The sequence below is a fragment of the Sturnira hondurensis genome, unplaced genomic scaffold (genome assembly GCF_014824575.4).
Source record: "Sturnira hondurensis isolate 20B ecotype Veracruz unplaced genomic scaffold, ASM1482457v3 Scaffold0004998, whole genome shotgun sequence".
In the NCBI taxonomy this organism is placed as follows: domain Eukaryota; kingdom Metazoa; phylum Chordata; class Mammalia; order Chiroptera; family Phyllostomidae; genus Sturnira; species Sturnira hondurensis.
Window position 1 is genome coordinate 2,820,168 of NW_028077629.1, and position 13,496 is coordinate 2,833,663.

At 47.7% G+C, this 13,496-nt stretch overlaps 1 protein-coding gene across 1 annotated transcript; it reads right to left on the reverse strand.

Moving 5' to 3' along the window:
• Positions 1 to 11,027: 11,027 nt before the first annotated feature.
• Positions 11,028 to 12,080, reverse strand: ATOH1 (atonal bHLH transcription factor 1). Its single transcript, XM_037046153.1, has one exon. It carries the CDS (start codon positions 12,078 to 12,080, stop codon positions 11,028 to 11,030), a length of 1,053 nt encoding a protein of 350 aa, XP_036902048.1.
• Between the last annotated feature and the right edge of the window lie 1,416 nt (positions 12,081 to 13,496).

Genomic DNA, 13,496 nt, shown 5'->3' on the forward strand with positions numbered 1-13,496 from the left:
AACCAGTTACAAGTATGATGGACAAAAATCATTCCACAGACCGAAGACAGCATCTTTGGGAAAATTTCATTTATTACCTGGGTGAAAATAAACTGAAAAGGGTACATAACAAAAAGAAACAGCAAGAACTGAGGTTTGTTTTTAAGAGAAGTTAGGGTGAAAAGTTTATTGCTTAGTGACGACCTAGTATGGAAGGCATCAGCAAGTTCTTCGGGTTTCAGTCAAGGTGAACGTGAAAAGGGAATTCCTTTAAAACTCGCGGGTCCTGAGGGCTGGAGGAAGGATCCTTCTTAGAAAGACGTGTTGATGAACTCTGATGGTAACGATAACGGGAGGTATTACACGAAGGTTACTATAGCCAGGTGCCTGCCGGGGAAAGAATTCTGACCGAAGAAGAAATAGAGATCTCTGTCCGACTCTTGATCAAACAGATGGGCTGATGCTGACCTGCATCAGTGATCCTGAGTTGATTAACCGAGATTAGGAGGCGAAAGTAGTCAGCGCAGCCCCCGAAACACTGCTGGGTATTTTTGTCAGGAGAGAGAGGGGAGGAGAAAAGAACAGGGGAGAAAACACCCTTCAGTCCGCGCTGGCAGCAGATCCGGTTTCTCCAGCTCTCGGCCTGCCTGCACCTCCCGCCTCCACTCCGGCCTCCCGCCAGGGTTAAGGGCCGAGGCTGCTCCCGTGGGAGGCGCTGCAGTTTTCGGTCCCAGCGGGACGCGGACTTGCACCCGCCCCGGCCCGGGCCTCCGGGAGGGGGAGGTGCGCCGGCTCGCCCCGCTGCGGACTGGCTGTTCGGGTCTCGCCCGGACCGTGGGAGGCAGCGGGAAAGGCGAAGAAGGAAAACCCGAGGAATGGAGATCGATGACTTTAGGGCGTTGTTGGGAAAGAGCAAAGGCGCGAAATTAAACCAGCAGCTAGGGAGGATCCGTAGTAGAAAACAAAGATCGTGGGCGTGAGGGAAGGAAGAAGCGTCGGGAAGGGACCGAGGGAGGACACGAGAACGAGGGGGTTATGATAGGGAAGTGGAAACTGAAAGGAGAGAATGAATGAGAAGCAGGTGAGAGCTCGTAAACAGTAAAGATGGTACGCAGAAATGAAGACTGCGCTATCAAACTCAGGTAGCAAGAGAAAGGCACGGGAAACAGGCTGGAGTCACTCGGGCCAGGGATCAGGCTTCGTGCGGTGAGACCCCAGCAGCAGCGCTTTCTGTCTCCGCGGTGCGGTAGCAGCGTATAAGCAGCGTCCCAAGGCTGGTCTAGGGGCGTTGATCATCCCAGACGCAGCCTGAAAGGGCATATTGGGGGTCTATGAGCTCGACGCTAACGTTAAGAACTCGTCCTGACTCCGGGGATTCCCAGAAAGCATTTCCAAGAATAGTTACAATGTCACTTGTTAGGAGAACCATTGGAACACAGAGGACGGGGTACTAACCTCAATNGAGTCACTCGGGCCAGGGATCAGGCTTCGTGCGGTGAGACCCCAGCAGCAGCGCTTTCTGTCTCCGCGGTGCGGTAGCAGCGTAAGCAGCGTCCCAAGGCTGGTCTAGGGGTGTTGATCATCCCAGACCCAGCCTGAAAGGGCATATTGGGGGTCTCTGAGCTCGACGCTAACGTTAAGAACTCGTCCTGACTCCGGGGATTCCCAGAAAGCATTTCCAAGAATAGTTACAATGTCACTTGTTAGGAGAACCATTGGAACACAGAGGACGGGGTACTAACCTCAATTTAGGGAGTTCAAAGGTGAGGAAGAGTTAAAACTCCTACCAGGCCTTTCTAACAGGGTGGGGAGAACCTGTTTTCAAGACAGGGAGGTTCTAGTGTTGGCTATAATCAACCCAGAGTCTATTTTAAAGAGAAAGTGAAACGAGGAATTGTGTGGCAGAGCACGCAGAGGCCAGGGTGACCTCCATTTTCATTCCTCTCTTCCATGGGCAAGATCTTTGTACAATAGGGACAGGTGTGGGTTCCTACCCTTAAGGGGCTGGTCCTTTAAAAATAAACCAGGAATTCCAGTGAAGTGTGTAGAGCTTTGTACAGAAAAAAAGGTGAATTTTCACTGGACCTTGAAGAATTTGCAGGGGTGGGGGCACCTAGAAGATGACCTCAGAGGTGAAAGTAGAGTTTTGAGGAAAACTCTTAGTTAACAAAACCAAGAGAGATTAATTTTTTCTATACTTCCCAAGAGTGTGAGAGTAGACAGGGGTCCATCGAGAGGGACCTACATATAAAATGCCTGGCACCTGGAAAAAGTGCTCCAGAGAGCTTCCAAATGGACTCCACTAAATCACTCCTCCCCTTCTCCAGCTCCAGAGAAGCCTTGACCTCCCTCATTGACAGAGTCTGTGGCTGAGCAGCCGCGGCTCCCTGCCCCCATCCCTCCAATCATTGAATACAAGTGAGAAAACATTGAAACAAAACCAGTGCCATTGGTCTGGGTAAATCACACCTCTCTTTGTGGATGGCAAGCTGGACACAGCAGAGGAATTATGGTAGTTTTGTAACCTCCTAGCCTACAGTGAACTCTTTAGGGTCATTTTCTCAGCAAGGCTAAACAGAAAACAGTCTACAACCAGCTCTTGCTTCCTTTGTAGAAATAGGAGCCACATAGATGTTCCAAAATAGGGGAAGTTTGGCCAGTGTGTCATCTGGTACCATAATGCAGGACATGGGAGGAAGCAGCATGGGTCTATGTCCTGGCAAAAAGAGTTCTGAACTAAATCCTTAGAAGCTGTTCTGGTCTGCAGGTGGGGAGAAGTAGCAATGGGGGATGAACATGCCGTGGGAAAATATCTGGGCATGACAGCAAGTACAAAGTTTGTCCCTTGGTCCTGAAATGGGGCCTGTATAACTGCTTGCAATCTGTCCCTTTTTTGATTGGAAATATAGTCTGCTTTTCAAATACCACCTGCTCCCCCTTTCACTCCTTGAGGGTGTTGAAAGCATCCAAGCCACAAGGAATATAGATTTCCTTAAAGCAACAAATAAAAGTATTATAAAATGGAGTAGTGACTTACGATAGGTAAAGAACAGAACTTTTCAAAACGGAGAGATGCATTTCAAACATTGAACCACTCAGACTGTGGTGAATGTTTCAGGAAGGTTTAAGGGGGGAAGCCAGTAGCTCAGGTGACCAGGTGAATAAAAAATGCATGTTATCACTGAATGAATCTACAGCTACAAATGTAGCAGGTTAATTTACTTCTCCCTCCAAAAGAAACAGTCAATGTTAAAGCCCCGGTTTCTTACTGTCCTTACAAGCATGCATAGAGCTAGGATCCTGGGAAAGGGCCTGCTTTGGGGACATTACTCTTCGGAACAGTTTCGTATAACATTCTTTAGCATTATCCCTTAACCTACATGTGCTATTTAGTGTGTGGATGGATGTTCCTAGATGAGAGCAGAAAGAAATTTCTATGTAGAGTAAGAGGCACTCAGATCCAGCATCAGGCGAAACGAGGAGGAAGGCTGGCATTCTAAATGAAAAGTATTCCATCCAGCAGATGCGAATCCATCACCTGGAAATGCATCCTGGTCCATGGCCATCTCCAAAGAATTACCTCCTTCTGGAGCAAGTGTAAAAAGGAAGAGTTCAGGAATCTCTGCTACCCAGAAGTTTGACCAAGAACTGAAGGAGTGGATGGAAGGCGAGTAGCTGAAAGTATGCTCCAGAAGTAGCTGCGTGCCGAGGGAAGAACGCAAGAACACCACCTAGGCTAAGAGCGGACTTGGGCTGTGTTGTCCATGTTTCTGTGGTACCAAGGCTACTAGCAGGCAATTTAATGTCTCTCAGAGCCTCAGTTCCTTTTGGTATGAAGTAATGACTACACTCTCCCTAACAATGTCTGAGAAACAAAATAAAGGTATCCTCTGGGATCTAAAGGAGGAGATTGGGGACGGTGGGTGATTTGAAGATTAGCACTGAGGATTTCACACCACTTGAAATCTGTACTATTTTTTGAGGGAAATAATGAAGGCTATGAACAGGGTGCTCTTGGAACTGTGGATGAAATAGTGTAATGACACACGTAAGACTGCAAAGCTGGTTGGCCCACTTGTAGCAAAGAATGCCGTTTGCACCTGGGGGAGGAAGCTTCTTTTCCATGTTTCACTCTGAGATTTCACCAAGTGTTCAGCACTGTAAGAGTGGGGGCCCTATTTCATTTTTGTGTTTCTCTCATGGTGGTTAATCCCAGTGTGACTCTGACATCCAGTACCCAGTAAGTGCCCATTCATTGATCTCTTTCCCTAAAGGGAGAGATGTGGGAATATGAATAAAGCAGTGGAGCAAGACTGGACAGAATAAAAGAATTACACACCAAAGAAAGTCACGCTTATTTTGAGATAGCTTCCTTCTATATCATAAAGTTGGTTTTTTTTTTCTGTATTCTGATCATCATGATCAACACAAGGGAACAGCTACTATACTACTTCAGTCAGGTTATAGGTGGCTGACCCTTCCATGGGAGTCAATGGCCCAATAAATTCATGCTGAAGGTACTATGAAGTGACCTGGCTTGGTCTACCTAGTTTAAACTAAGGGCTTCATAACAATCTGACTCTATCCCTGTTTCTCTTAGAGTTTGTGTAGCCTGAGAAAACGTTTACTTCCTGTTTTTTTACAAGCATTCACTGCTTGTGATTTTGGCTCCTCTCACTGAGCCAGGGGGCAGAGGTCTTATATCTCCTGGTCTGATGGGATGCGTCCAATCACAGCTGATATTGCTTTGGAGTTGAGATACCTCAGGCCTGGAGCATATTGCCCCAAGCCCCAGGGTCACCTGAAAGCATCAGAGTCAGGTTGAGGGGCCCTGAGGAACTGTTTGCTTCTCTCTTCTAGGAAAAAATGACCAAGTATTATAAAAGGAGGCAAAAGGGGATTATTTAGCTAGTGTTCATTTTCATAAGCAATTTCAAAAAAAGGGGGCCTAACAGGAACTCCTTCAGGTCAGTACTTTTTATCATGTTGTCCTTGGCTACACTTGTACCAGATTTACCTGGGAATCCTGGGTGCTGATTCTGGTGTACTTTTTTGACCCACTGAATCAACATCTCTTGGATTCTAAGAAAAAATTTTAAAAAGGTATTGTGTGCATTTCTGCTAGGTTGTTTCCAGAAGCAGATATAAGTTACTGAAAACGAAAAGAACTGACTTTCCACCTTCCTGGTCAACTGGTGGCTGTATGATTCAGACCCCTCCCAGCTTTGCGGCCTCTCTGGTTAGGCTGCACAGGATGGATGCCTGCTTCTGCCTCAAATGCTACCTCACTCCTGCCTCAGGGTTGAAGATCCCTTCCAATCCTCACCCTGCCTCCACCAGCAACTCAGTACTCAAGAGTTTCCAAGAGTCAGAAAGTAGGAAAGGTTGTGAGGAACTGTCTGTAGAAGAGATAAATAAGCGTGTTAGTGGCCCAGAAGAGCAACAATGTCTATTGGCTTGAGAGTTCCCTAGCCAGCCACCTGGATCCCAGCTCACACCTTCCATCATCATTCTGACAGTGGTGAGGCCTTGGTGAACCAGCTGGTCACCACACCATTTCTTCGTATCAGATATTTTAATGCTTTCAACAGAATTGTTAAAAAGTAATACTTATATTGGAGAGCATCTTGTTTTCCATCCTTATGGAGAGAACTCTGGTTTCACTGTGGAAAGGTAGGAACTTGTGGCACGGGCCTGGTAGCAAAATTAGGCAATAAAAACTGATTTTATTCGCTTACTTTAGGTTGGAGAAAGCAGGAAAGAAGTCCAAGATCTTTGCACCGAAATGCTTAATTCTGCTTTTCTTTACTTAAGGAATCGAAAGAAAAAGAAAAGCCATATGCTTGTATCCCATCTCTGGATTGTGGGAGACAGAGTCAGTGCACTCAGTTCAATTAACGTTTAAACTCTGTAACATCATCCAAATATATAGAGAATATAGACCACTTTAGGATAACAGAGGGACTGAGGAGCTGTATCTTTGACTAGAAAGGTGAATGGATCTTCCACTACAAACTCTGCGCAGGGTAGCCGCGCGGGCTGGCGGGGAGCACGTTGGCCAGGCCCCTTGCGCGGGAGAATGCGCAGGCTTCTTGGTCTCGGTTCACTGCTTCAGGTGCCTCAGCCCCTGGCCCAAGTTGTCTTGGACAACCCCGCAGCTCTCCCGCTGCCGCCGCCTCCAGCTCCCCCTCCCCTTGGCATTGCTTGGCTTTAACTTTGAGCAGCCTTTTTTCTTGCCGGGCTGGTTGCTGGGAGGTGCAGTGGGCAGTGGCGGCTCCCGCTGCGAAGCTAGGGGCAGAGAGGGGCCCGGCCGGGCACGGAAGGCGGCGAGGGATGCTCGCTTCTGTGAGTTCTGCCCGTGGGGGGCCAAGGAGGGCTGTCGACTAGGAGGAGGTCGAGGTTGAGGAGGCCAGGGAGGGGTGATGATGGTGTTAAATGTGGCCTCGCAGCTCCCCGGGGAGGTGCCTGAAAGGAGAGTGCGCTCACCAGCTGACAGCGCGTGCTCCGCTCCAGACGCTCCGCACCGCGGCCAGGAGCCTCTGCCAGCCCCTCTATTGTCAACCGTTCTCTAATTAAGAAACACTCACATTACGGCAAACCACCCCCACGCTTCTTGGTTCCTGTCCTTTTCTTTATTTTCCCTCGACTTCTCTCCTCCCTAGCTTCCCAGAATTTAACCCGTTCTGCGCTTCATTCCCCTTTTCTTGTTAGGGGCCTAGCAGAAAGGGGGGGGGGCCCTCAGTGGTTGGGGTCTAGGGCTCTGGTCAGCCTGGGATGAGAGGAGTCAAAAACGGCAAGGAAAACGCACGCCTTTAATATATACGCACCTCACACCCAATCTTCCGCCCCTTCTTACAAAACCAAGTACAAGCAACTCAACTGCCAGAGGTCAACTTTAAACTCACTAGTACATACTTGCTTGTTTTGCCAATTGACAAGTCTGAGACTGACAAGTCTAGGTGGCCGTTGGCAAGTGGGTCTGCACTTCGGTTTCCAATTCTAACTGGGGTTTGGAACAGCTAAGACGAAGTTGAGCATCTCTTTCTTGAACTTTCAAATAAACAGCGATTAATTACAAAATATCTTTTTATAGAAGATCGGTTTCTTGGTTCAGATTTAGATCTCTAAAATCTGTAGACAGGCCTAATGAAGGCATCGGTCCAGTGTAGATTAAGATAAAAAAATTAACTCACCCTCTTTTTTTTTCTGGTCAAGCTGGAACCCCAGTTAGCAATGCCCCATACAGAAGAACATGTTTAAACTTGTCAGTTGCCAAAAATAATCTTCCTCCAGCTTTTTGTGAAATCAAATAAGTCTCTAAATGTGATGAGCCAAAACTCCCCACAGATAAAAGTGGTGGTGGGGTAGAAGGCAAAGATGGAACATAAAGCAAGTTGCTTAAAGTGTATAAAACTCTAGAAAGCACCAGCAGTGTCTCAAAAGCCTAACCCGATTTATCTATCTTCATTACTTTAAGAAACGCTGCCTCTTTGTTTGTTTGGGTGATATTAAGCATGCTTAACTTGCACACATAGTTGATTCCTTTGCTAGTATCTTAGATACTTGGATCTGACTTTGGAAGGTAGAAGCTAATTGCTAATAATGGAGAGAAAGGAGCCAGTCAGCATGGCAGGAGTGGCCTGGCATATGGGGAATGAGCGCTCAGCAATACTCAACATTCAAGTTTCCAAAATATTAATGAGATTATAGCAACCTGCAGCTATATGTTACAGCTTGTTAATGGTGTGTGAGAGAGTGAGCTGCCAAATGTTTGTTATGCAAACGCCATAGCAGAACCTTAAAATGGAAATGTGATTGTACATCTCTTTCAAAGAAATGCCAGCATAAGAAGAAAGAAACAGAATGAAGGAAAGAAAAGAGGTTAAAGTCCTCAGTTGAACTCTGAACACTTAATTTGCCACAACGGGATTTGGCTTTTGGTGCAAGTCTTGATGGGTTGGAAGAATTCATCCACATTTTCAATCTGTGTGGTACAGAATTTCCAGTCTGATATTTTGTTTTTCTAATAAGAAGAAATCTCAAGTAACTTCCTTCAATGATGTTAGCATTATCTCCAATTAGCGTATAATGCCACTAACATTTAAAACTTAAATATTTGACTATGATGGTTGTGATACAAGAAGGAAGAAAAACCCCGTGAATGTTTGCATAGTTGAGCTCCTATCCACAGATTTTCTTAGACAAAAATTAGAGAGTGCGTTGACCTGGTGGATGAGAGTACTAAGATACAATTCTAGGTATTGATACTTTCTATCTGTGTAATTTGGGGACAGTCATGAACAGGGGCACTTATAAAAGATGGGAAAGGTGTTCCTGGTGCCATTTCTGCTTTGAAATTTCTCTAAGTCCATGTATTTGGACTTGAGTCTTTTTTCCTCTGGTTAACACAAAATGAGCATAAAGTTTTTGAAAATGAAATATGGCTTTCTTTGAGAAAAAAACCTCCAACTTTATTTTCCATAGACCTGTCTTTCCCCTAACGTTCATAACGGTAAAAGCAGTCTCGATCGCGCGCTCTCTCTTCCTCTCCACATGCACGCAAGCACACCAAGCAAAATAACTATACAAATATGTGTGCACTTATCCTGTAAGGCGGCTCTATGTCCTTGCCTGTTGAGTCTGCTTATTGAGAGCGAAATGGAAATGTGTTAGAAGCAATCGCTTGATTTATTCAGCAGCCAGAAGATTCCTGATGTTTATCGTGAGCACAGCACACTCAGTGGGAGCACAATGTTATCTAAGGGACAGGTGCATTGTTTCTGCTTCTGTAAAGTGTCACGAGCTGCCGCTCAGTTCTCCTAGAGCGCTGGCGGAGGCGTTTAACTTCCCTGGATTTCACACATCAGCTGAAAAACACGGATACCCAGGTGATCAGTTAAAAGCTGGTTCCGCGGATTTTCAGACCAGAGCTTCGCTCCTTCGCGCATTACTTTTTCTTCCCCTCAGTTTGTGGCTCTCTCCTCTTTTCAAGGTGCTGAGGAGAAAGGGGAATGCGGGGCCGATTAAAATAACTACCTCTCGCTTTTTATCCCCCGCTTTCTTGCCCTCGAAATGTTATCCCAGTGGAGACACAAAATATGAGAGATATGGCTTAAAATTAACCTCTCAAATTCACTGATGTTTATCCAGTGGAAAGTCGCTCACCTTTAATAAATAGTTCTTTCACGTCTGCCAAATACATTTGTAAAATTCTACTTTCTACTCTCTCTGCACACACATTGTGTTAGATTTTTAAAAATGTATGATCCTAACAGCCCAGAATAGGCTACTCCTTCGTGAGAACCCTAAGGTGGAAGAGTGAGCACACCATTTAGTTTCTGCAACTGTTTAAAAATGTAGATAAATGTTTTCTACTTAGGGACTACTTTAGAAGAACAAAATAAAGCAAACATTATCACTTACATGGGAAGAAGTGGAATCAATTGTAAAGAAAAAAATTAGTGGAGGTCAACAATTTCCCAGGACAATTGCAAGTTTATAATTTTTTAATCACCCCCTTTCCCTCAAGTTCTAATCCATTGTTCTCTTTATCTCTTTGCCTTCAAACCTCCTCCTCTCCAGAAAGAGAGGAGGGAGGAAGGGGAGGAGGGAGAGAAAGGGCTGGGAAGAGAGAGTGGGCTTGTGTTGTGAATTTGACCTTCACAAGAAAAGCTTTCAGCTTTGCTAAAGTTTTTATGAAGTGGAAGAGTTAACCCTAGTAGAGGTCACTACTCCTTGTGAAATCCTAGGAGAACTGAAACACGTGACTTTGCTTGTAGAGGTTGTTGCGGCTGGGAGTGAAGAAGAATGGGAAGATCCTGGCTATCCAAGAGGCAAAACTTGCACACTCAGGAGAAGTTCATTCTCACCGTTTAATTACTGACTAGTGCTTTTCTGCCCCTAGGGTTTCTAGTCCTACTTGAAGACACAAGGTGTATGACAGATTTTTTCTCTGAAACCTCTTAGATCGCATACATTTTCAATTAATAGAAGACAGTCTAAGACTTTAAGGTCATTTTAAACCATTTTCAATGCTTATGTTAGAATGAAATAAGTGACAAATAAAAGTTATTTTCAAGTTTATTTTTATCATTTGCAAAAGGACATACATAAAACAATGGCAGTTGGCTTTGCTAACTTAAAATAAAATGATCTCGAGTAGAAAATGTAAAAAAATGAATCAAGATAAGTAGAAATGGTAGCAAACACTCAATAATAAATAACTTTTCTAACATTAACAAAGCAAAATAAAATTGACCAAATTCTTTTGACACTACTGGATATTTTTCCATTTTAATTTTTTAAACAAACATTTGCAAAGAGCTTAATCAAGGATTACAAGTGGCTGTGTTAAAAAAAAAAACTGGTCTGCAATTGGCAGTTGGTTTGTCCCAGAGCCACAGCAGTAGCGGCTGATAAAGTGCGTGCGCCAAGTTTCCTAAAAGACGCCAACTTTCTCGCGATCCGCTATACAGGCTGGGTATGTTCATACAATATATAAACTCCCAGCGTTCCCGTTTTCGAACAATTCCATAGCCAAAAAGTTATTTACTTTGGAAGTCTTAACTTTGCGTTTCGTCATGCATTTTGGGAAACAACTTAGGAAGACTAACTCTCCCAGGCGTAAGTGCGCGCAACACACGGGGATGGATGCCCAGGGCATAAAATAAATTAAACACAAACCAACAACAGAGGAGATGCGACATTTTAGCAGCGTATTGGCAGCAGGGAACTAGAATAATGATGCCATATATGGGTACATATAATTAATTATACTTTTTCTGTTATCTACAGGGGGAGAAGAAGGTGGAAGGGAAGAAAATAACTTTAAAAAGCTTTCATCAAACAATGTTGGACGACAGGAAGTTTGGAATAGCGACGGCTTTTGCAAAGCATCAAATGTAGCTGCCATCTGAAGCCAAGTCGTTGCTAAACAACGACCATCGCCCTGGAAAAATTAAAAGGGTGCGGGGATCTTTAACTGCGGGGCTTCCCGCGCACCGGGAAAGGACGATTTTGTTTCAGTTTTCAGGGTGTCTGTCACCCTCCTAACTTGCCTCATCTGAGTCACTGTAATGGGAATGGGGGGAAAACTCTCCATCGCTTCTGTGAGACCGGGGAGAAGTTTTGCTACTTTCCTCCTGCACTGGCTGCAAGATCCCCCCGGGCAGCGAAGGCGACAGGTTCTTTTGCGCCATCATCGCCGTCAGGGCGCTGTCCTCGAAAGTCGAGAAGTGCAAAGCGTCCAGCTGCACGGAGTACCCTCCCGCGGAGGACGGGGCCGAGAAGCGAGTCCGGCAACTTCCAGGCGGGGTGGGCCGCTGGCCGGCTCCGGACGCTGGCTGTGCCCCAGCTGCGGTCGCGGTGCCCGCACCGCCCTCATAGGGGGCGGCGGTGCGAAGGTGGTGGTGGTCGCTCTTGCAAGACGGGGGCGGTGGCGGTGGCTGCTCCCCGCCGTTGGGCGTTTGGAGAAGCTCAGACAGGGCGTTGATGTAGATCTGGGCCATCTGCAGGGTCTCGTACTTGGACAGCTTCTTGTCGTTGTTGAAGGACGGGATAACGTTGCGCAGCTGGTCGAAGGCGTGGTTCAGCCCGTGCATCCTGCGCCGCTCCCTGGCGTTGGCTGCCAGCCGCCTTTGCTTCTGCACCCCGTTCACCTGTTTGCTGGAAGGGGCACGCTGGCGGCTGCAGCCCAGGTCTTCTACCACCACCCCGCCTTTCAGCTTGCACAGCTGTTCCCGTACTTTCACCGGGCCAGGGCTCTTGTTACTGCTGCCGCCGCCACTTCTCCTCACCAGCTCCCCCCGGCTGTCCACCTCCTCCCGAGGCGCTGCGGCCTCGGAAGCACCCAGTTCGGGGGAATGCAGCAGATACTGGGCGGCGCGTGCCGTGCAGATGCCCTGCAAAGTGGGGGCCAGCCAGGCGCGTGGGTCGGTGCTGTCCAGGAGGGACAGCTCGGCCGGGTAGACAGGATGCTCTCTCGTCTGCAGGGTCGCAGGTGGCTGTGGCGGCTGCGGGAGGTGGTGCGACTGGGGATGGCGATGGTGGTCCCCTAACTCCTTCACTTCAGCCCACTCTTCTACATGCAGCAGGCGGGACATTGCACTGAAGAGGCTCGGAGGTGCAGGGTCGGAGGAGGTACTGACAAACCAGCCGGACAAAGCAAAACAAAACAAAAAAAAAAACCAAACGAACAAAAAAGCCTTCCCCGGTCTCTACTGCAATGTCTTTTTTTTTCCCCACTCCTCAACCCTCCCCCACCTACTCGGAGATCACACACCAGGTCGCGTGCAAGGAAGCTTCTCCGGTTGCTGAAGGCGCTGCGCCCCTTTAAAAAGCGGCACGCGCCAGTGTGGCTCCCCCCGCTCCTCTCCCAGCCCCCTCCTCGCGCCAGTCGCGTGTCTGCTCAGCCAATGGAGGGCGCGGGCAGGCGCGTGCGAGCAGCCAATCAACGAGTTTTTACACCCAAAGAAAAGTTCCGGCAAGCTGGGGGTTGCGGCGTCGCGCCCGCTCTGGGTCCCTCAACTCTACCCCCGTGTTCAAGTTCGTTAAATTCATATGTTAATTGCAGGTTGTAACCGGACTCCGGGTTGTGTCCCGGTGCGGGCGGCTGCGGTGCGGGAGCCGATGCGGAGCGGACCCGGGGCCGAGCCAGAGCAGACTGCAGTCGGACGTTCGGGGCAGTGCGAGGGCCAGAGGCTCCGGAGGAGGCTGGGCTGCCCGGGCGCGAGGTCGGCTCTCGGTGCGGAGAAGCGCGCCCGGCGCCTCGCTGCCTCCGAACAAGGGTCGCTGCGCCCACAGTTTGTGGCCAAACATTTAATATCTCTCACCTGTAATATATATCTATATATGTTTGTATATGCAAACCTTTCATAGGTATGTGGATATGTAGATGTTAAACGATGTATATACCATTTAAAATCAATGTTAGAATTTAAAGAACTGTCAGAATACGATTCTCCGTTTTCATTTCTCGATACAGATCTTTATGTAATCTTTTCCTTAATGGAAAGTAATGCTGCAGTACAGCTATAGAGTCCCTCCCTCTGTCCCCTTTTCCCAGCACCCGCGACCCACCGGTGTTGGTTGAAAACTCTTCTGGGTAGTTCTAGGGCCAGGACAAGTTGCACCATCTACAACCACACTGGGACTGCTCACTTAATGAGGAGCCGGGAGAGTGCGCCCGGAGGAGAATGAAAGGCGCCTGCGTACCTTGCAACTGTGAACACTTTCAAGGTACAGAATCGCGGAGTTTCCTACCCATCTGCTTCAGGAACTCTGGGGTTAACTCGGCGCGTGGCTTCTCCGGCAGCACCCAGAAACCGCAGCCGCACTCTCCCCACCATCCTACGCTTCCTTAGGGCGGGTCATCCCTCCCCTTTCCTTCCCTGGCCTGAGCGTTAGAGCCCGGGAGGTCCCGGGCCGTGCTGGCACCTATCTCCCAGGTAAGCAACGCAGTCTCCCTGTAGCCCCGGTCTGTTGTGTTGGAAGCAAAAAGCCAATCAGGGACACCCCAA